This window comes from Ruditapes philippinarum, unplaced genomic scaffold, assembly GCF_026571515.1.
Source record: "Ruditapes philippinarum isolate M1 unplaced genomic scaffold, ASM2657151v2 ctg1063_1_1_1_1, whole genome shotgun sequence".
Taxonomy (NCBI): domain Eukaryota; kingdom Metazoa; phylum Mollusca; class Bivalvia; order Venerida; family Veneridae; genus Ruditapes; species Ruditapes philippinarum.
The window spans coordinates 179444-205065 of NW_026858757.1; the positions used below are offsets into that span (position 1 = coordinate 179444).

Consider the following 25622-nt stretch of genomic DNA (forward strand, 5'->3'; position numbering starts at 1 on the left):
AGACAGGACTGGCGCTCCTATAAGATGTTTTCATGCATAATTGTGCTTAGAGCTTAGGTAAAGCTTTTCATACTTATATTTAAGGACAATTTGGTATATTTAGTTTTGTGAAAATAAAACAACCAAATTAGCAACATGCTTTTCTTTATAGATTCATTGCATCCCAATAATTGGATATTTAAAAAAAAAATCTTTTGTTTCCATTGAAATAAACATATTTTATTTTGCTTGTTAACTGAAATAAAGACAATAAATATTTATATCCCCAGCCACAGGGATATTGTTGCACACTTAAGGTTATGCATTAACAAATCTGTAACTATTATATAAAATACAGTCAAGTCTGTGCCAATGTTACCTCATAATAATGACCACCCTGTAAATAAAGACCACTTTTTTGACAAACCTTCATTGATAAAACACAGACAGAGTTCATTTTGAATAATGGCCAATTTATATATATAATGACCTCTCATTTGGTTGGCCACTCAAAGCATGCTGACTGCAACAGATTCTACCAATGTGAAAATTATCCGGGCTGTGCTGTCTGATCATGTCTGGAATGCTCATTATTCAGTCAGTACATATATCTAATTTTTGATAAAATTCCTTTCAAAATATTTAGAAGGATAAGGGTTGAAATGGTAGGATTGAGCGTTTAAAAAGGTAAAGAGGCTGACCTCATGGCTCGGTACTTGGAGTGATAAAATTAGGTTGATCAGTGACACTTTAAGCGTTTAATAATAATATTATATATCAAGTTCAACTGTTGATAATTGTTGCTGTTGGTAAGCCTTCTTAAAGATGTTTCTTTTCAAATAAATATTTCTCCGCCCCCATGTTTGAGATACACAATACCTATCAGTCTAATCTACCTACTCCAGTGTTTCTTCCAGAATATGCATTGTTGCATTTTTGACGCAATTTATATGGCTTTGACACATTGAGATTCAATTAGAGTACTCTGCCATGACAAAACTAGAGTTATCTTGAGAACATACAATTATTTGATAGAAAATGGGTAATTTTCTAGATATATGTATATTATAAAGGCATCTTGATAACTGATTAGATTTTTCTTGGAGGATAATTTGGATCTGAAGTCAGAAGCTTCACTGTAATAACTGATCAGTTATTTCATTAGCATTTGATTAGTTTGAAAAAATGTTATTATTATATAAATTTGCATGTGGGTATGTGGTGTGCCATTAGATTTATAGATGCATTTAAATAGGTCAAAGGAAAAAAAATATATATATATATATATGTGTACAATTATCAAAAATATAAATTGTAAAAATGACATTAGTTAAACTTTTTATTTTCAATTTTCAGATCAAGGAAAACGATCGCAGCAGTGTCTAAATATAGGTGAAAATGAATGTACAGAGTGTGGGAAAAGATTTCGCTGGAAATCTCATCTAGATATACACATGAGAGTTCACACCGGAGAGAGACCATTTGCCTGCAAGATTTGTCATAAAACATACAGATTAAAGGGCCATTTGTCAGGACATCTTATGACGCATTATTCAAACTAAAAACAAGGTTAATACAAAGACATATGATAAATGTAATTTTATATTTAGCTAAAGTTTTTGACGAAAAAAAATTGGATCTATTTGTTTTGACTCACACCTGAGTCCTGTGCATTTGTTAACTAGGAACTAGCAAAGCTCTGCACTTTAAAAATTGGTATATAATTTTGGTTACAATAAAAATGTACCACCATTTCAAAAGGGTAGATAATCCTACAATTTAATGTTGCAAAGTTATACCCCCTAAACTATTTTATCCAGCACTGAAAAAATCTGAAGGGTGTTTTTCTTTGACACATGTCTTGTGTTTGTTACAGGAAATTTTCTATACCACTATAAAGTAGTTTATTCCCTGCACATGATGATTTTGTGTAATAGACTTATTCAACTTTGATTATGGTATTATTTATATATAGTATAGATTTTAGGAATATCAATAAGAAAATAATAAAAATCAAGCCAGCAAATGTACACAGTTTGACTTGATGGATCCACATAATAAACTTCCCCTAAAATCTTCTAGAGATCAAATGTTCAACAGCTGCTCTCACATTCAAACAAAAAATATTATAACCAGATAATTAAAATTATTAAAAAGGCCTTCTTACTTTTGATATTAAGTAGTGTAAGACAGTATTAGTGACATTGGAAAAATGTGATTAGACTGCAGTAAAAGTGTTATTGGTTATATGAGAATGGTAACTTAGGTTTCTAGTGTTAAGTTAGTTTAAACAATATTTTTTATTGATAATCCACACATTTACATAATAAATTACATAAAATAAAATTTACGGATTGAGTAGGAAGCTTGTAAAGCTTTTTTGAAAACTCTCTCCGTGTTAAGTTAATATGTTAAGTGATTAGAAAATAGTTTTATGAAAGTGTTATAAATTTTTCTTACGACTGCAATATCAGTGGGCTGAAATACATTAATAAACTGTGTACTCTATGTGAAGCATAGTAATTCTCTTTCTTTTGTGTAAAAATAAAGTAGAAAGTCACTAAAATTTAAACCTATGTACATTTTGTATACATATTGCTATGTCATGGCTATGTCATGGCTGAAAATCATTAAATTAAATATAAATAGTTGATTGCAGATGCATATAAAAATTGAAGAAAAAAACACCTATAAAAATGGTTATTTAGAATTTAATATTGATTCATCTAGAATTGAACTTGAAGAAAATTTGTTGCATATTGAACATATCTTATATATAAATCATATATATGCTAATTTTCATGAAATTTATAGGTCAACTACAACATGAAATTATTAAGGTCAACTACAAATATATTGTGAAATGAACACAGACAGTTTACACATTGCAAACAGCACACACTGTCCACATAAATCTCTAAAAAGAGGACAAAATAATTACAAAAATAGCCCTTACTACAGTAGTCATGCAGTTGAAATATGGTGATAAATACTGCGAATTCAGTCATTAAACATGTAAAGTATTACTTGAATCTTGAAATTGTTTTACTTTTCTTAAAATGGTTTAAATGTTTTTCTCAAATTTAATTTTAATGAACTATTTTGGCTCACCTGGAGGCATGTAGCTGTAGAAGGAAAGCTTACCTATGATTATGTTTATCTATGCTTATTATTAAATGGAAAACATTGTGTATTTATACATGTATGCCATTTTGCAGATTTTTACTAAGTTCACATGCACTTAACATAATGTGCTCATAATAACTCTGTATATACTTTAGTTCTGTCTTTAACATTTCAGATGAGATGACATTACAGTACGATAGTGATATGTACAAAGCAGTCAAATCTAACAAGAAATATAAGTGCATGGTTTGCGGAAATGCTTTCACGAGACCTTCACATCTTGAAATACATATGAGAATACATACAGGAGAAAAGCCATTTGCCTGTTCCAAGTGTGACAAAAGATTTAATGCCAAGCATCACTTGAAGTCACATATGCTAAGACATTACCAAGTGTAAATAAACAAAATGTGACAAAAATATTTACTGCCAAGTATGACTTGAAGTCTGGTATGTGAAGAGATTTTCAGGACTTGAAGACTTTTTAAATAAAGGAATTGTCATGATTCGAAAGATTTATTGCTTAAAGAATCATTGAAGTCACATAATTATGCTTAGACATTACCAAGTGTAAATAAACAAAATGTGACAAAAATATTTACTGCCAAGTATGACTTGAGGTCTGGTATGTGAAGAGATTTTCAAGACTCAAAGATGTTTTCAAGACTGTGTAAATAAAGAAAGTGTGATGATTCGAAAGATTTATTGCTAAGAATCATTTGAAGTCACATAATTATGCTTAGACATTACCAAGTGTAAATATATAAAGTGTGACAAAAATATTTTATGTTAAGTATGACTTGAAGTGTCATATGCTATGACATTTTCAAGACTCAGTGTAAATAAAGAAAGTGGGATGAATGATTTAATGCTAAGTATTACTTGAATGTACATTATGCTAAGACATTTTCAAGTGTAAATAAACAAAGTGTGACAAAAATACTTAAAGGGATTCCACTGAGCTAATTTGACATAATGGGACTGGCAATAATTTTTTTCAAGATTAATGTTCAATTTGATGTAAGTCTATGCAATTAACTTGTGTGCAAAATGTCAAATCAATTGCTTATTTGATATTCCCGAAATAATTATTCTTATTGTGAAAAAGGACCTAAATTGAAAAGTGTTGCCATGCTTTTCACTTAAATCAGGATAAGAGTAGCTCCAAAAATATGATTTTCATTTTCACTGTATTTCTTAATCATTCTGTTTTAAGTGCCAATACTGATCTTTGTTAGAAATTCAACTTTTTATGTTTTTAGGCTTTTGGACCTCTGAGTGGAGTTCCTTTAATGCTAAGCATCACTTGAAGTGACATTATTATGCTATAAGGTATTTTCAAGTGTAATTTAACAAAGTGTGAAAAGTAAAGATTTCAATTCTAAGCATCACTTGCAGTCACATCAATTATATGCAGACATTTTCAATTGTGATAAAACAAAGTTTGACAGTGGGACAAAAAAAAATCTAATACGAAACATCACATGAAGTCACACAAGAATGATGATTCATTAAAATTTTCAGGTGTAAATATGACTGTAAAATGTTGTTTAAGAAAATTTGTCATAATTTTTATGAGTTATGTTTAGCAGGTCATTGCTCAGATCTAGAAGTTTTTTTGATTATCACCTTTATACGCAACCATTTTTACTTTAATTTTACATTAAAATTGATATACATTCAGGTAATTTTTAGCTCAAGTAAATTGTCAAACTATTATGATACACATGTAGCTGCAGCATCGTTGTAGTTGTTGTGAACTTAAATGTATCCCATAAATTTAACATGTTTAAAAGTTATCAACATCACACTCAGAATACTTGCTTATCTTGACAAGGTATAGTTGTTAGTCAGGGGGCATAATTCTGAATGTTATATTTTTGGAGATACGCCTCATTTTAACTAAGAATTTTTACAGATGAGCATTAGAACTGCATATATATATGCGAGTGTATTATAGGATTGTTGATTTTTATGCATTTTGAAAGGAAAACCCTATATATACTATGAGGCCAGTTTTTGCAAATATTTATGGAGGTTGTCAAGTTTTAAATATGACTTTTAACATTATATAGCTAATGTTAGTAAGCATTTATGAAGTTTATTCCTGTCAAGAATTCAAATATTGTCCACTTTTTTCAAATTTGCAAAATTTAAAAACTTGGAAAAGGAATTTTTAAATTGACTTGCACAAAAAAGTTCCAAGATTTTTAGACTCCTAAAATGTCTTTTTTCTTTATTTTAAACTTTATGGATTTTTTTAAAGAAATTACAAAATTCAGCATTTTTTGAATTCCCCTTATTTTTTTTTTCACAATTTAAATTACAGCTTATTATGATAAGATTGATTTTCAAATGTGTCTTCCAATATTATTTTTTTCTGATAATTAAGTCACAGTTACCCATCTTTTTATGTATATTTTCAAATAAAGATTTTGAAAGTTTTTTTCTTTAATTTTGTGTTTTTCAGTTCATATTTTTTTGCTTCTTTGCTATAATAATTTCAATTTAGATTTACAGTTTGTACTTAATACCAAGATTAAGTGTTTAAGTACCCTGGTATACTGTAACATAATGGCCTTTGTTAGATTGTCAGCTTTTTATAAATGTGAGAAATTTTATAATGGATTTGCTTTGTCGCGTCGGTCGGTCTGTCCATCTCCATTATTGTGTCCCCTCTATAAATCCTATACCAACTGAAGGATTTTCTTCAAACTTGGCTCAAATGTTCACCTCAACAAGGGAATGTGCAGAACCCATGTTGCCCATGTGTCAGCTCAAGGTCAAGGTCACAATTGAAGGTCAAATATCAAACAATCAAATATTAGACAGTATGTTGTGTCCGCTCTGTAAGTCCTACACTAATTGAAAGATTTTCTTCAATCTTGGCTCAAATGTTCATCTCAACAAGGTAATGTGCAGAACCCATGTTACCCTTTTGCCGGCTTAAGGTCAAGGTCACACTTGAAGGTCAATTATTGACTTAGAAAATACAGTAAAAACTCTGAAAACCGGACCCTGTCCGGACTTGGCCAAAAGTCCGGTTTTCAGAGGATTCCGGTTTTCAGAGGTTTTATACATTTATTGATAGTTATGATGCGTCTGAACAATGACTTTGTTCAATCATTTTGTATTTACTTTTCAACCCTTTTGTCCAAGTCATATTTTAATTTCTTTCTGCAATAAATGTCTTAAGTAATTTTATTATGCAAATCATTAAAACAACATATTGTCTGAAATATATCTGTTTAATCTGTAATAAATGGAATTTAGTATTACTATTTTTGCATATGATTAATATCCAAACAAACTTCAAGGTCAAAATTTTTAGCAAAACAGGAATCATTTTTAACAAAAGTTTCCCAATTCTTTTAGACGTTTTAAATTTAAAAAAAAAAAAAAAAAAAAAAAAACATTTTGAAAAATAATACCTATACAGGGAAAACCCATTTATTATGAGAGCTTAGATTTAATTGCCAATAAGAAATTAAAACAAACTGACAAGTGTTTTAACACCTGTACAATGTAGATAAAAAGTTAGTAATTGAACATGTCACCAGTTGAGATTATGTTTTAATACACAGAAAGTTGACACGTAAAATTGCTGTCCGGTTTTCAGAGGATTTTTTATGCATGTTTAGCATTAGAAACCATAGAAAATCGTCCGGTTTCCGGAATTCAGAGGTTCCGGTATTCAGAGTTTTTACTGTATTCTTAAATTTTAACATTTATTTGAATATTTCTGAAACTAGAAAAGGTATTTGCTTGGAATTTAAAATATAATTATATGAAGTGTCACAATTAAGATATGCTGGTCAAGTTTCATAACTCTGTATTGCATTTTGACAAAGTTATGCCCATTTTTAAGTCTTCAAATTTACATACAATCAAACATTAGACAATATGTCGTATCCGTTGCATAAATCCTATACTAATGGAAGAATTTCTTCAAACTTGACTCAAATGTTCACCCCAACTGGGCAATGTGCAGAACCCATCTTACCATTGTGCCAGCTTAAGGTCAAGGCCACACTTGAAGGTCAAAAATTGACGTAGAAAATGTTCTGAAATTTTAACATGTACTTGAATTTTTCAAAAACTAGAACAGATAATCATTTGAAACTTCAAATATATATGAAGTGTCGCAAGTAAGATATGCAGGTCAAGTTTCATAACTATGAAAAGTGTGTGTGTGTGTGTGGGGGGGATAATTTTGTATTGGATTTTGACAAAGTTAAGTCCATTTTTAAGTCTTTAAATTCATTTACCATAATATTTCTTAAACCAGAACAGATATTTAATTTATATAAATGGTTACAAGCAAGCTTAGATTACGAAAATTCTACAATTCCATTGAATTATGACACAAGTTATTCCTTTTTAGGTTTAGAAAATGTTTTGATATAACCATTAATACATAAATGTTTCTGAAACTAGAACAGATATTCACTTGAAACTGTCTAATATATGAAGTGTCACAAGTAAGCTCAGTATGCAAAATTTTTCCACTCTTAATTACATTTTGACATAATTATGCTATTTTCTTAACTTCACTACTCTTGTTTGTTTTAGTATACATTGAGAAAATGAAAGGTTATTTGTAACTGTTTCGAACATGATTTGACAATATATATTTATACTATTACCTGTACAATTTGTCTTTTTTTTTACCAGAGATAATTTCTTTTTATGTATATGTATTTGTGCCACTAAAGTTATTCCCTTAACTACCTTTCCAATTCGTCTTCTGTCAAGGACATTGGTGGGGGTATGAATCGCATTCAGCGATAGTTCTAGTTGAATATAGATTGATTTGTAAAAGATGTCTTAATAACTGATTTGTAGACAAATAAAAATGGTGTTGATTGCTTGCTTCCTAAAATAACCTGTTACCTTAAAAAAAGTGATTTTTTTCTTTTTGGTTCATGTAGTTTAAAAGTAGAAGAAATGTAAAAACAGAAAAATGTATGTGCAACCAAAATCTAATGAATGCATTTTATATATTTTAGGTCATCTACAACAAAAAATGATGACTATGAACTCCGGTCCAAGACACGAGTGTAGCTACTGCGGGAAATGTTTTGCTCGGCCCTCGGCACTGCAGATACATGTGAGAATTCACACCGGCGAGAGACCATTTGTTTGTAGAATTTGCTCAAAGACATTCAATGCTAAACATCATCTTAAAGCTCATATGATTACACACATTGGTTCAATGTAAATTGTGGAAACATATTGGTTCAATGTTAATTGTATGGAAACACGTTGGTTCAATGTAAATTGTGTGGAAACACATTTGTTCAATAGTGTAAATTGTGACTAAACCTGTTCAGTACACATTGGTTTAATGTAAATTAAGGAAACATATTGGTTCAATTAAAAGTGTGTGGAAACACATTGGTTTAAAATGATTTTTAGATTTATATTTGTTTAATATTAATTTGTGGTGGTACACACATTGGTTAAATCTTAGTAAAAAATAAACAAAATAAATGTTATAGAATATTATGTAAAAAAGTTGTACATAGAAATTTTGCACAGTAAAATTTGAAGTAAATCTATTAAGATTTGTTGAATATTCTCTTTCAATGGTAGGATACTACGTCATCGCGCACCTGCTGAATGCTCCCACTTGGACCATTTTTTCGTCGACTCGAAGGTAAAATACAATTTTATTATAAGAAAACGTAAGAGTATCAAAAAATCATGTAGCGCACCAAAGAATGGCTATAGTACTTGAGATAATTGTAAATAAAGTTTATAGATTCATAGCCTGGTTTAGGCCTGAAAACGAGATAAGTGTTTTTCACTGAATGCTCCCACTCGGACTTTTCCCGAAACATATATGAAAAAAGGTTGAAAACCTTCTTGAAAATTATTTTTAACGTACCGGAACATAAACCGAGTCATGTTTACCCCTTATTCTATATTAGTTTTAAATATTTCTATTCAGAAGTCAGTTTTTCTTAATTCTTTTTATGAAAATGGAAAATGCTCCCACTCGGACTCAAGTTCAGAGATGCTCCCACTCGGACCTAAATATATACAAATTTTGAAAGCATAAATATCTTTATATTCACGTTTATATATTCATATAATCAGTTAGAATTCAATGAAACAGCATTTTTAAAATACGATACTAATATTTAGATCACTAAATTTGTGACATATTTTATCATAACAGTCTCGTACATATGTCTTCTTAGAGGATCACTTATCGGCCTAAGAATAAGAAAAAAAAAGGTTGTGTTGAAATAATTCCTCGTAAAATAGAGTCGCTGAAATCAGAAAGAAATGGATTATACATTTTAAAAATATAATAACGTTTTGTTTTGCAGAAGTATTTGTGACCCGCATGGGAAAGGTATAAACCACATTGCGACGTAAGAAAGCACATGGCAGGACATCTTGGCACGGCATAGCTGGAGCAAATATTTTAGATACCAACTATGGATGTATCTCAGTGAGGAGGAATCCTCTAGAAAATACAAGAATAATAGTTCTTTTAAGTAACTGTCTTTTGTTCAGTTTTTGCGTTAATTTTTGGACAATGTGTCATAAAGGATCAATTCATATGAAACTTCACTGAGGATAGATTTCAATAAAGTAAAATACCGCAAAACAAGAATGACAACTTTCCAGTTTTTGGAGTTTTTGCTCTTTTCTATTCACTATGATTTGTTTGCAAGACCATACCTTCTAAAGCTATTTTGAGATATAAAACTTGAAACTGTAAATTGAACATGTTTAATAGGATTGAATTGCAGAGCACAAGGACCAAAAGTGTTCACTAAATGGTTCTTCGTTGTTTTTTCTTTGTTTCTTTTTTCAAGGGAGTGTTATTTTTGTCATGATTTATTATGTGTAGGCTATAACTTTTCATTAATTTTCTCGAATGTCATTACTTGGAATTTTTACATATAATTTATGTAAGGGTTACTTCCCCTATGAAATGTATCTCCTCCTTTTTAGTGGCGGATTTTACTGTCTGTGATTCCTTCTTGTATGATTGATTTATTTTAACGTCATTTAAATATCCTGACATCATTTTTCTATGGTTTTATATCATAAATATAATGCTCAAGTGAAGATTTGTCAAATTGATATTGTTTGTTCCAAAAAGCATTGTTTGTAAAGATAATACCGACTTTACATTTCATAAAGGGAGGTAATTTGAAATATATATTCTATTAAGTGTAAGTTGAATTCTTCAGTAAGAAATGAATGCATACATGTATATTTTAATGATTACATATAATGTGGACAAGCTTTTGCAGCACGTATTTTACATATTCCACAATGTTTGAAAATTGTTTTAGTAGCATAATTATATACATATATATAAAATTTCAATTGGTAACAACCTGAAATATAACTTACATGCAGGGTCTTTAATTACCAAGATATGGTAAAGACTGTGATAAAGAAATAACTGTGATCTTTGTTTTTTTATTTTATCTAATTTTTTATTTTAGGTAAAAATACGTACACATGATACAACTTTCATAACATTGTCAAAGTTTCCATAATTGTGATGCCTGCTTTATGTGTCATGGTATGGCAGAACACTGACTTTTTAACCAGTTCATGACAAAAATGATTTACATGTTGTTCTTTAATAAACTATTTAAATCAACCGATATATATTGACTTCTTTATGTTCATAAACGTACCATTATGTTGTTTTAAAATCTAAATCACAAGTTTAACAAACCTGCAAATTATTGGGTTTTAAATTATTAACAAGATATTAAAGTCAGCATTTTTTGAATAAATGCAGGCCTCTAATATGTGTACGAGTCCAACAGAATCTTAATCCAGTATGGCCCACTAAACAATGTATAATGACTTGAGATCCAAACTGTCCCCATCTAAAGTCTTATAGTCCTAGCTTTGTGTTGGCAATAAATTTTGAATCATCACTTCGGATCCAACACAAGCCCAAGTGCACCTTTCTGTTATAGTGATCCAGTCAGTTGAAACTTTGCCATAGCACCTTGTTCCTGCCCAACAACGCCATTCTTCAGAATCAAAAGAAGTGATCTCTGTAAAAAGAAGGAAAAGTTAATGTTGCCAAACACAAGTAGTTATTGACAAAAATGGTTTTGTAAAAAATTGTGAGAATAATCCACAAAAAGCTTAACACAGCAATGCTTTTCAAGATGTATATATTTGGGTCCGAGTGGGAGCATCTCTGAAATCGAGTCAGACTTGGAGCAGTTTCCATTTTTTTTTTATATAAAAAGATAAGAAAAACCTGACTTTTAAATAGAAATATTTGAAATCAATCTAGAAAAATGTGTAAACATGACTCGGTTTATGTTCCGGTACGTTAAAAATAATTTTCAAAAAGGTTTTCAACCTTATTTCATATATGTTTCGGAAAAAGTCCGAGTGGGAGCATTCAGAGAAAAACACTTATCCCGTTTTCAGGACTAAACCAGGCAATGAATCTATAAACTTTATTTACAATCATCTCAAGTACTATAGCCATTCTTTGGTGCGCTACATGATTTTTTGATACTCTTACGGTTTCTTATAATAGAATTGTATTTTACCTTCGAGTCGACGAAAAAATTGTCCAAGTGGGAGCATTCAGCAGGTGCGCGATGACGTAGTATCCTACCATTGTCTTTGCCTGAGTCTGTTTACAAGCCAGTAAAAATTTATACCTGTGTACAGATATAATGTACCTGTGTACTCTACAACATACTATTGTACCAGTATGATGTTCCTGTGTACTGATATAATGTACCTGTGAACTGATATAATGTACCTGTGTACAGATTAGAGTTACCTTTGTGCTCCCATATGATGTACCTGTGTACAGATTAGAGTTACCTTTGTGCTCCCATATGATGTACCTGTGTACTGATTTGAAATACCTGTGCACTGATATAATGTACCTGTGTACTGATATAATGTACTTGTGTACAGATTTGAAATACCTGTGTACTTCAATATGATGTACCTGTGTACTGATTTGAAATACCTGTGCACTGATATAATGTACCTGTGTACTGATTTGAAATACCTGTGTACTGATATAATGTACCTGCGTACTGATATAATGTATCTGTGTACTGATTTGAAATACATGTGTACTTCCATATGATGTACCTGTGGACTGATTTGAAATACATTTGCACTGATATAATGTACCTGTGAACTGATAAAATGTACCTGTGTACTGATTTAAAATACCTGTGTACTGATATGATGTACCTGTGTACTGATATAATGTACCTGTGTACAGATTTGAAATACCTGTTTTCTTCCATATGATGTACCTGTGTACTGATTTTAAATACCTGTGCACTGATTTGATGTACCTGTGTATTGATGTGACATACTTGGGAACTGATGTGATTTACCAGTGTACTGATAAAAATATGTAACTGTGTACTGATATAATGTATGTGTGTACTGATATGATACTTGTGTGTACTGATATGGTGCATGTGTATACTGATATGATGTACGTGTGTGTACCTGTATGATGCATGTGTGTTCTAATATGATGCATATGTGTACTGATATAATTCATGTGTGTACTGATATGATGTACAGATGTTAATGGGAAGATAATATACATCTCTTTGTTTTTTTTTAATCGTTAGAACAAGTATTAAAATAAGTCATGAAATATATGGCTTTAAGGGCATTAATACTTTGATGTTACTTAAACTGTTTATTTATGGTTTCCAAAAACATGCTCATTCGCCATATACATGAACTATCTTTTGCATCTTTATTTCTGTTGGCAATTGGTATATAAATTATAGTCAAAATACTACTTTGTTTACATTTTGGTGCCTTAAAGACACATACAATGTAACTGTATGTTCAGTGCTCTTTTTTTCAGTTGTAAAATACCTTACATACACTTAACATTATTAAACACATGTTTGATATTTCTAAAGAATTAGATATATAGGCATATCTGAGGCATAATGGCAAGTAGTATTACTGGCTATATGAAGAGTAGGTTATATGTATAAATTGTTAGTTAATTATAAATGTAGATAATAAAGATTCCATGGAGTTTGTGTAAACTTTATTTTATTTTGTTTTTCATCAAAAATTTTGTTGCTATAGTAATGAATGTAATTACTCTGTATTGTAGGTACATGTAGGCTTTTGCAAGTCAGTGACTTGTTTGAATTGTTGTTGAAAAAATTATAAAAAAAAATAGTTCTGTTAAATCTGTTTAACTTTCTGAATAAATTAATGTTTGTTTTATTCCAGGTTATTATAATCAAGGGACACAACTCAAGAGTTCAGAGAAGAGGAATACTGTGTGTGAAGTGTGTGGCAAGAGCTTCACGAGGCCTAATCATCTTATTGTACATATGAGAATACACACTGGTGAGAAGCCGTTCAAGTGCAACATATGTGGCAGATGCTTTACACAGACTTCTACACTTAAAGCGCATATGGTTACACATATGTGAAAAAGAAGTGCCTGTACTGTCATTTAAGTGGAAACATGCTTAGTTACATTAAACATTTATACTTGTATATTTTGTATGCATTTTACTAAGTTTTTTTTTTCTATTCAATTACATTTTTGCCTGGAAATCTCTTAACATAAACTATATTTTTCCACATTACTTTTAGGTATGTTAAGGAAATCGTGTGTATATATATTGAACACTTTATATTACATTTACAATGATTTTGATATTTCTTTACCCTGAACTGTAAGGTCGGATAAATTTATATATCAATTACATTGCAACCTCACCAGAGTGGCCACCTTTAGAACAATTAAATCTAGCGAATCAATTTTCTCTGAAAGTAAGTAATTACAATAAATATAATCTACAGAGACATTCCAAAAACATTTGTTCCAAAGAGAGAAGTATATAATCTACACGCAGTGAACCCCTTCGTTTGTCGGCATAGTATTACAACTGTACTGATCAAGGAAAGCAAGCCCTGCAAGGAGTTTGCTCTGTTTTCTTAAGTATATCAAAATCATTGGAATTTCACCAGTGTCCCTTCAGAGGGCACCACCAGTATTACTTCATTTTCAGTTTTACACATTTCATGAAATGAACAATATTAAATGTTTTTATTTGCTAAAAATCAGTAAACAAACTGATTCTGTTTAAAGTACCTATATTTAATCTGAAAAATGATCAAAAGAGGTCACTCTGCTATAAAAATAAGTTTTGAAATAAAACATTTTACTAGTTTTGTACATTATTTGTAATTATATCTCACATACTCTCAACTGTTACCTTGGTAACTACACATTCTATTTGTTTTGTGATGTGTTGTAGATACACATATATCCCAGTGACATGATATGTGGTTAATATGTGATTAAGCTATCTTTAAGTAGGGTTTTATACCATTTAGCATGTGCTATTCACTGCTTAGGAACTATACAAACATAGTTATGCCATGCAGGTATTTTGGAGGTATTTAAATAATGATTTTGTAAACTATAGGCAGCAAATATATATAGCTTAATACTCTATAAAACTTTATTTAGTTTTCAATACTGATAATTTTATGCCTCAGAAATGATTTTTTCCTTTCTTTAAAATGGGAAAACATCTGTATTATAATGTTTTAGTTGTTGATTAAAGCATATTAATCTCAGACTCTCAGATGCAGTACTGAATGTGAAATAATATAGTTTAATGAAAGGTAGCAAAATGTAGACAAAGTACAGAGAACTTGACTTTTATAGGAACAGAAGTAAATGATGCTTCAGCTATATGGCTTCTGGGTATTTTTTACGGAAAAAATGACTACCAAGATTTGAAAATACAGAAAGTTTTGAGAAATGAAAGAAATTCATTTTTTTGGGCATAATAGGTATTTTATGAAAATGTGTTTATAAACAAAAGATATGTGTTATGAAAATGTATTTGTATATTGACTATGTACTGACCGTCTGCCTAGGTCAATAAGGAAAACATTGGATTAGTAATGTAGGTTGCTGATTTGATCTTCAACCGAGGAATAATTTCTCAGTGAAAGTTGATCACTGACATTGGTCTTTTACTTCTGATTCAGAAATCATGTATGATTAGTAGTTGGTCAGTTGTGGAGCAATCGGTAATTACTAATTACGGGAATTACTATATATTGATTACATGAAAGCTGGTTAGATTGATTGATTGGCAAGATGTGTTTATGTCAGAGAAAAATCAAACAAACCTGTACTGACTGACAGACTTTTAACAAGAAAATTTTGTTAGACAATATCTAAAAATAAAGGAGTAACAGATCGTAATGATTTGTAGATTATTATTTCAATTTGATAATAAACTTCATTAATTGTTTAACAGTTGTTACAATATTTTATATCGCTTATTACTATCTAATTTATTAAACGTTTCCGATTGTAATTTTATTGAAAAAAAAAAGCAACAAATTAACCTAAAAACCTATAAATACCCACTAAATACCAACAATATTACACAGTAAAACAGTATTATCTGATTTTGATACCACTTATGTGGTATGAGATTCCATTATGTGAGTCTAATTCTGCATTGATTTCCATACCCATAGACTATTTTTTCTTTCAGATTTTATGGTTTTCACAATAGATGCATTTTTAGCTTTATGTTTTGCACAAATGAATGCATCTAGTCAAAAGTCAGAAATAAATAATTACTGTATGTTTGTGTGACTTGTTTGTTAATATTTTTAGTATAACATACTGATTGTTTACATTTCAGGCACCACCACATCAATGCCCAGTGACTTGACACAGGATCTGACCCTTGTTCAGAGTCTTCAAATGAAGAAATGTGAATGTAGCTGGTGTGGAAAAAATTTCCCGTGGCCTTCAGCTCTTGAGATCCACATAAGAACACACACGGGAGAGAGGCCATTTAAGTGCAGTATTTGTGGAAAGGCATTCAGTGCCAAACATCATCTTAAGTCCCACATGATAACTCACCAGCCTTATAAAAAATAAACAATTAAATATGTCTTCTATAAGTACATATGAATTTAAACGTTAATACTTATATATATGTTTGCCTTTGTTTCTTGACTGACCATTGCTCTATATTTTTGTACACCATAAGAATTTTTTTTTTGGCTATAACGTTATGCACCTGGTTTTCTGTCCATCTGTGTGCAATTTCGTGCCCGCTCTGTATCTTTTTAACCGGTTGAAGAAAAATGAAACTACATAGGAGAGATATTTACCATGATATGGCGATGTATAGAGCAGATCATATGACCGGACTAGTGCAAATGTATGCCCTGTCTACAAGGTCCAGCAAACTATCGCCCAATTTCCTTTGCAAAATTAACTATTTGGCCTCGTACACTAAAACCAATATTGGCAAAGTTGAGATGATCCAGAGACGTGCAATACGATGGGTAAAAAGGAATTACTCCTCTCTCTGTAGTGTCACAGCCATGCAGGAAGAACTGGGTTTGTGATCCCTTGATCCCTTGACTGTAGACTCATCATTTTTATAATATATACCATAATCTAGCTGCCATTAATCTCCCACCATATGTCCAAACTTGCAAGCTCTCTATATATTAACCAGACATATGCACGCCAAATACAGGTTCCTCTGACTACCATGCCTAAGTACTCTTCCTTCTCTAAAAGCATTTTACTATGGAATAAACTCCCTTGCTACATTGCCTGCATACAAATCTTTTGAAAGTCCGTTCAAATGGGCAATAGTAGGATTGTCTGTATGGTACTGGTCTTGCTCCTAGTATTTTTAAATATTTTATCATTAAAAATTGCACTCGGGCATATATTGCTATATTAAGATTATTCTGACTTTCTTCACTGACCACAGTACTATCTTTATCTGTAATATATTTTGTTTTCTTCAAAAAATGGTTTTCTTCAAGAAAACTAACCAATTGTGTTCTTCAATTTGAAATGTGTTTGTTTTCGTTCTTTAACTAACCATTGCTTCCTGTAATATGTGTTTTTACTGTTTATTTACTAACCATTGCTCTGTACAGGTCTCTGTAGCCCATTGCTTTATATATTTGAGTTCCATATAGTTACCGCCTTGTCCCTTACTCGTGCATTGTCTCGAGAAGATTGAATGAATATGTGTATGTCTGATTTTTGACCGAGCATTGCAATATTTATTTGTGAAATATGTTTGTTTGCGGTTCAGATCGTTTTCAGAGATGAAATTTCAGGTAGACTCACATGAATTCGCACTTAATATATATATTTTTTTGTTAAATCACATTTTAATGAAATACGATTTATAGTATACCTTTAATTTATGCTAATATAGAAGTCCTCTAATACATTGCTTATATATAAAGACGAGAAAACTGTTTTACTTTATGTGTATCTTTACGCGTAGTTTTTAGAGACTGAAAACTTTTTGCTTAATAGAGAAAAAATGAGATTGTTTTATGCTTTTGTTAATCGTGACTGCTGAACTTGAGATAAATGCTTTTCCTACGGTAATATTTCGTTTGATCGTGTCAACGGTTTACAATATCAATTATTATAGTATATTCATATTAGTAATACTCAATTGATCGAACCAGCAATGAACACATTACAGATATTGGTCAGATTGCACTTAATTATGTTCTTTACAAATGGAATAACCCTGTTGTGAAGATGTAATAACTGTTTATACTATTTTTTGTTGGTTTGTTTGCATTTACAGTGCGCCAACACAATTTATACTACACTAGGGACAAATTTGGGTTATTGAAATAAATATGATAAATTTTATGAAATTGTATTTGTAATATAGCAATAAATGTTTTGTACATACAATGTTTCAGATTTTTTTCTCTTCTTGTATTGTTTATTTCTTGTTACGCTGCAACTATGTCACATGACAAAACCGTTGACTTAAGATGAAGATGAATAAAAGTTTTCACAAAATATCATTGAGATATGGTTAACCGATATGGTTAACCTGAATACCATGTCAAAAAATATATGTCTTTTTCTGCAATCCAGTGACATAGTACAAATTAAACAATATGCACGCACAACGTTTCGTTATTAAAATTGATCTTTAACATTTGAACTGTGCTAAGAGAAAAATAGAAAGAACTTGAATCCTTTAATTAAGAAAGCCCGAAACTGCAAAATTAAAAGTTTCACCACTCTAAAAAATCAAGAGAAGTCACTCCAATTATTTCAGCTGTTAAATCGGATGTGGTATCAGAGACTAAAAATGTATTTACCTTTGCATGGCAAGATGCAGTGTGAACGAGGGTATCTGGTGGCTTTAACACAAGGAGGCCTATCTTTTTTTTTAATAAAAATGTACTGAATTGTGCTGTAGAAGCATGCATATTTTTATTATAAAAGTCAAGAAAGATTGAAAATTTTTTGGTGTAACTCAGAATGAAAATCGAATCAATACTCTCGTAAAGAGTTATGTCTGTAACGTTTACAGAAATTATTTGTATGTTTAGAGTTTGTTTTATCTTCCAGGTATACTACAGGGTGAAGAAGATTTACCTTACTTGTTTCATCAAGATTCTGAATTCTCATCAACTACAACTCAAGGGAAACAACTAGGTTTAGATAATCGCTCTGTTTCGACATATGAAAACAAGAAATATGTGCATACATGCCCTGTGTGCAATAAAACGTTCACAAGACCAAACCATGTGGCAAAACATATGCAAAGGCATACAGGAGAGAGACCATTTGAATGTGGTGTATGCGGAAAGAAACTGTCTCGTATGAGTACGTTGCGGGAGCACATGGTTTTACATTTGAATAAGTAAACGTGTGCATGAAGTGAATACATTAATAATGTATTTAAATGGATAAATGTGTACATTAAGAGAACAATTGAATGAATAAACAGAAAGATTAAGTGAATATTTACATCAGTAAACGTGAAACATAAAGTGAATATTTGAATGAGTAATTGTGTATGTTAAGAGAAAACACCATTTAACGTCACAAATAGATGCTATAACAGGGAAAACAGAAAAATCTTTGTTAATTGATTACTCTATTTACTGCTTTTATTCTTAAGGTAAAGAACTTGCTTATTAAAATGTGTTGTTATTGAGCCAATTCACTATTTATAACCACCATTTTATCGGTTTAGATTGCATGCTTTATATTTATTAGATTTAATCTTTTTTCTAAAGTTATTGCCATTTACAAGATTTTTTTTTATCTCAAAACGATTGTGTTCTAACCTTCTTAATATTGATCATGACACTCTTTATTAATGTTTACGATATTATGAATTTTCCTTAGTGAAGTAACAAAGTGATCCCTACAACAAAATTACGTGAAAATTTCAGACTCGGTTAGATCGAGTCTGTTATTTGTTGCAGAATGAGTTAACAATTGTAGGAAGGGAAATTTGAGAATTTTGACGCAAGTTTAAGATTACATTTATGCGTAAATGCGATTTGAGAAAATCTGTCCACCGATAGTGGGAATTTTAAAGGTCATTTTTGGTTTGGTTTCGTTTAAATGCCATATCCTAGTGTATTTTATTTTACTCTGACAAGAAGGTGGCACTATTAGAAACATACACCACGTCTTTTGAACGTTGAATAAAAAAATTGGTTTCTACTGCGAACATTTTTCTAAGAAAATATGTGTCATGTGACAGTTCTTGCAAAATTGTAATATTTTTCGGTGGGAAGACACCTATACTGGATACCAACTTTTAGTTACAATGAAAATGCTAACAAAAAAGTCAATTTTTCATATAAAACTGATTTTCAGCATTTTTTACCCATATTTCTTATATAAAGTGATTTCAGGCATAGATACGCACTTTACTATGGATTTTATGATTTCTGTTCAGTGCACCTTTCCAGCTTTACCTTGTAGTGGAAGATGTCAGGTGGTCGTCCGTGCATATTTTCGTGCATATTTCGAGCGTGAATACTTTTACATAAACAGAATATTTCAATGCTTCGGAACAAAATATGCTGCTATTTTCAGTAGGGCAATAACCATTTAGCAATGGTTTCCTATGTGTGTCATTCATTCATAAGGATATTTACCAATATTCTTTCATACAGGGTCTTTCAAATTTGAAATACCCTGTTTCATATAAGCATTTTGAAATTACTCTTTTTTTCAAAATTCAATATAGATCTGTGAACTGCAGGCAGGAAAGAAATCGCTTAAAGCTTTTTAATATTTTTTATTTTGAATTTCAGGTTGTAATCCACCGTCTAGATCATCGGAAGCTTACAAGTTTGTTTGCAGCGTCTGCGGGAAAGCTTTTACACGTCCGAATCATCTGACTGCACATATGAGAAAACACACTGGAGAAAAGCCATTTGAGTGCAGTTTGTGTGGGAAACGATTAACACATTCGTCTACCTTAAAAACACATATGCTTATACATATGAATATATAGAAACGTACGTGACTAATTTAATCACCATTTAGTGAGTAAATTATGGGAAACCTGTTTAAATATAATCTTTAGATCTATTGTGTGTTTTTGTTGTTGTTGTTGTTGTTTTTAACATGCACATGATAGTTTTAGTTTTAAGTGAAATAAATAACTAAAATACGGTAAAGTAAATTCCCAATCTGGCTAGATCTACTTGTTTTTTTAATGTAAATTCTTTACATTACACTTCAGGAAATTAATTGCACATCATTATCATAGAGCTTTTTCACGTGACATTTTTGTAATCTCAGCAAATCACGCTATTTAAAGACAAAATGTATTATCCCCCTTCCCCGGAAAAAATAAATAATTAAAAAAATCCTGGCCTAACTTTACTATTTGTTTTCTGTCTAAGCAGAAAATAAAACGTCACGTGATTGAGACAATGTGAGGAAGGTGCGGTTTTTATTGACAAAATGATTAAATTGAGATTTCCTAAAATTGTGTTGTTTTTATTTCTCTCGTTTTATTTTGAATAACGACACTAACATAAAATTTTGTAAATTATAGCATAAGTCAAATTTTTCATTTCAAGCCAGAATTACAACTGCCCCTAAATTGTTCATTGATTTATTGGTAGTGAACTTTGATTTGACTTGATTTATTTCAATATGAGGTAACTGCCACGTACATCATAAAGCATAACATAGATACATTATGTATGAATCGTTATCACACACCCGTGCCGATTTTGCGACTCCGTAAATATGGTATTGCACGGCCGTGCATATATTTTGACGTGACGTCATTAGCGTTATACAAACATAGTGTAAAGACGCGCTAAATGTTAGCGTTATACTATAGGCGCGTCAATGAAAAATGACTCTTATTTCACTTTAAACGGTCTTTATTTTTGGTATGTGATAAATAGAATATTAAATTCGTGTAAGTTCATTACTGAATTTATTGCACTCGTTGAATAAAATAATATTATGCTCGCCAGAGGCTCGCATAATATAATTTTATTCAACTCTTGCAATAAATTAGTATTGAACTTACACTCATTCAATATCCTCTATGTATCAATGATTACATACACGCAAAAAGAGTTTGAACAAATACTTATTTTCCTTATTGGTCTTAGGAAATAGTATTGTGACAATGAAATATTTGGGTTCTTTAGATATATTGTGACAATGAAATATTTGGGTTCTTTAGATATATTGTGACAATGAAATATTTGGGTTATTTAGATAAATTGCGGCACTGAAATATTTGGGTTCTTTATTTAGATATATTGCGGCACTGAAATATTTGGGTTCTTTAGATATATTGCAGCGTGATCAGAATTTTATTACAATAAATTAGCTGTGACTGGAAATACAAAAATGAAAATACACAATAGAGTCTATTTTACTTGCATATTTCTTTTCTTTCTTCCTGCTTATTTTATTTTTCAACACGTGCTTTGATAATACAATGTGTTTTGATAATAAACAAAAGAAAATGTAACCTTATACCATTATCATAATATTATAATGGTATATATATCTTGTGAAATTTAGTTAATCTCTTTTTATGCCACCGCAGCATCTGCGATGCGGTGGCATATAGCGATTCACCTGTGTGTGTGTGTGTTTGTTTGTTTGTGTGTTATATAGATTATATAGTGAACTTAAAAAATCTTCTTGTGAAAAACCACTAGTCCAATTCCAACCAAACTTGGCAGGATTGATCCTTGGGTGAAGGGCTTCCAAAGTTGTTCAAAGAATTTCATTCCATGCAGAAATCTGGTTGCCATGGCAACCAAAAGGAATTATAGGAATAAATTTAAAAAATCTTCTTGTAAAGACCCAAAAGGCCTAGAGCTTAGATATTTTGCATAAGGCATTGTCTGGTAGACCTCTACCAAGATTGTTCAAATTATAGCCCTGGGGTCAAAATCAGCCCGCCCCGGGGTTCATTGATTTTCACTATATGTACATATAGTAAAAACTTAAAATACCTTCTTGTAAAGACCCAAAAGGCCTAGAGCTAAGATATTTTGCAAAAGGCATTGTGAGGTAGACCTCTACCAAGATTGTTCAAATTATAGCCCTGGGGTCAAAATCGGCCCCGCCCCGGGGATCATTGTTTTTCACTATATGTACATATAGTAAAAACTTAAAATACCTTCTTGTAAAGACCCAAAAGGCCTAGAGCTTAGATATTTTGCATAAGGCATTGTCTGGTAGACCCTTACCAAGATTGTTCAAATTATAGCCCTAGGGTCAAAATCGGCCCTGCCCCGGGGGTCATTGATTTTCACTATATGTACATATAGTAAAAACTTTAAATACCTTCTTGTAAAGACCCAAAAGGTCTAGAGCTTAGATATTTTGCATAAGGCATTGTGAGGTAGACCTCTACCCAGATTGTTCAAATTATAGCCCTGGGGTCAAAATCGGCCCTGCCCCGGGGGTCATTGGTTTTCCTTATATGTATATAGTAAAAACTTATAGTAAAAACTTTAAAAAAATTTCTTCTAGCAATTGGCAAATGCTAGAGGTTAGATATTTTGCATGAAACATTGTGTAGTGAACCTCTAGCAAGATTGTTCAAATTATAGCCCTGGGGTCAAAATTGCCCCCGCCCCGAGGGTCATTGATTTTCAATATATACATATAGTAAAAAATCAAAAAAAATCTTATTGTCTGATGGTACAAGGTACAAGGCTTCAAAAACTTAAAATACCTTCTTGTAAAGACACATAAGACCTAGAGCTTAGGTATTAATGCGGTGGCATAGCATTTTTCTCAAATGCAATCTTGTTTAGATTTGTTACCACAAGAGCGTTTTACTCTCTTGTCGAAAGATATATAAAAATGATATACAATGATGTACTGGAATTTTTATTTTGGAATTTTTATTTTCAGTGTATGATCCGGCAGACGACCAGGAATTTCTGCATCAGACACAAACTGATCCTAACAAGAAGTATGTATGTAATGTCTGCTATAGAGGATTTACCCGCCCAAATCACCTGATCATACATATGAGAATACATACTGGAGAAAAACCCTACATTTGTGACACGTGTGGCAAAAGTTTTCCCGCAAATTATGCTTTACGGAAACATTCTGTTATACATATGAAGGATTATATGATTTGAATCTTTTTGTGAACGGCCATGGTTTGTGAACGATTCCATATTAGTGAACGAATTAATATTTTTTAATATTCCGCGTTTGTTGATATACGTTTTCATGTTCATGAACGTATTCCATGTTTATTAAAGGATTCCATGTTTGTGAGCGGTTTTATGTTTATGAACGTATTCCATGTCTGTAAAAGGATTCCATATTTGTGAACGATATCGTGTTTGTGAAGGATGTTGCAGAATAGAAACATTCTTATATTCTTTCTTTGTTTAGACATTGAAATATGTGATTGAACTTTGGAAAGACTAAAAATTGTCACAAAATAACGGACCGGTGTTATATATGTTAAAAGATGTTTAAAAATATATATTTAGTCTTTTCCATTTATAAATATTTCATGTTTTTCTTAGTTAGAAATGACATGTTTGTAGTGTAACAGTGCCCCCTCCCCCCTTTCATTTGTACGGTGACTTACCAAAACAGCAACAACAACAAAACAACAACACTCAAAACATTCCATGTATTGGTTATTGTCTTGAATGAGCAAGCGCTATACGCTTTATCTCCTTAAAGTAATAAATTTTCTTAAACCGACTTAATCCCCACGAAGATCACAAAAAGTCACGTGGTATAGGCATTGCGATTTTGCATTAAAACGTATCTTGGAGATTACGAAAATCATGTGTAAGTCCTTTTCCTCGGTCAGTATTCATGTTGCTATAGTAATACAAAGTAAAAACGCAGATGAAAAGGTGTTTCGAGACTTTATTTTTTTTTTAGTTTTGATACCGAATAACAAGTAAACAACTACACGTTGGCCGTTTAGGTGAACAATCTTTTGCTTCCTTCGTCGTTTTCAAATTAGTAGTGTTTGTGCGGAAGTCAAAATACCAAATTGTTTTCACTTTGATTCATTTATGGCATATTATTGTACATCTACATATTTTGTAATAAAAGTATGATCTTGTAAAAAATTTTTATCCGTATAACTTTAAATGCAAATTTAAATTTTGTAAAATGCTTGTAGGAGTCACGAGATAAACCTTTAAGAAGTAATAAATACAAGTGTTTTTAATGTACAATTTTTAAATGCAATAGGTGTTTATTGTATTGTTTACCGTCTGTCTGTTCCAAATTATATGTAATAATCCAAATTAGCACTTAATCACAATTTTTAAATTAACTTGTTGGTTCGTTTAATATTTTAACCGTCCATTATTAGTGAACAACAACGTAATGTAAAGTTGTTCATACCCACTTTAAAATGAAATGCAGTTAGACATTTATTTGGTAACGTCCTTATTGTGAACGAAACGTTGGGTAAGGGAATGTAAGGACCCTGGAAAGTCAAGCTATGAATTTATGATGTTCGTAAATTAAGCACCCGGTCAGAGAAACAGTTAGTTTTAGTCCGAAATTAAGATGGTCCCTTAATTCTTTCAGCGAGTTTTCATCTTGAACATCTGTCTAAGGATATTTTGTATTTAGTACTCGCTGTATTGTAGATAAGTTTATAATTCTTGTTATAAAATCATGTAAAAACAAAGCTGAGCATATATCTTTACAAGTTAAACTTCTTGATCTTTTTTTCCTAGAATTTCAAATATTTTCCTCCTTTCATTGAAGAATCGTATATACATGTATATACATCTCCTTTCGCTTTCTATTGCACTTCGTTTGTGAAGCACATGTCTTATTGTATATTCTAACACTACTCCCATTCTTCTATTCTTAAAACAAAGAGCTAAACTTTGGAGAAAAAATGCATACATGTCGTCACGTTATTAGTATTGGTATGACGTCGGTAGAGTAGATTTTGACATTAATAGTGACGTCTCTACTAACTGTATGTTAAATTGAGTACAAAAGTAAACCTTAACTTTCTTATACTTTATTTGTATATTTCAGGTTTCCTAGAAGATTATCAATTCGAAGCGACAGACAGACGCCAGGGTGATGTCAAGCGTCACGTCTGTACAGTATGTAGCAAAAGCTTCACAAGGCCGAACCATTTAATCAATCATATGAGAATTCACACCGGTGAAAAACCGTTCCA

The 25622-nt window shown here is 31.2% G+C and overlaps 1 protein-coding gene across 1 annotated transcript in view; it reads left to right on the forward strand.

The window, feature by feature from the left end:
- The window catches only part of LOC132754143 (zinc finger protein 658B-like), a 28463-nt gene extending 2940 nt beyond the window's left edge, over nucleotides 1-25523 (forward strand). Inside the window, exons 3-9 of the mRNA XM_060744738.1 lie at nucleotides 1336-1467; nucleotides 13354-13473; nucleotides 15810-15974; nucleotides 18536-18793; nucleotides 20245-20376; nucleotides 23342-23402; nucleotides 25475-25523. Of these exons, the coding sequence (XP_060600721.1) occupies nucleotides 1336-1467; nucleotides 13354-13473; nucleotides 15810-15974; nucleotides 18536-18793; nucleotides 20245-20376; nucleotides 23342-23402; nucleotides 25475-25523 (917 nt within the window). The remainder of the gene's footprint in view (nucleotides 1-1335; nucleotides 1468-13353; nucleotides 13474-15809; nucleotides 15975-18535; nucleotides 18794-20244; nucleotides 20377-23341; nucleotides 23403-25474) is intronic.
- Nucleotides 25524-25622: the final 99 nt, after the last annotated feature.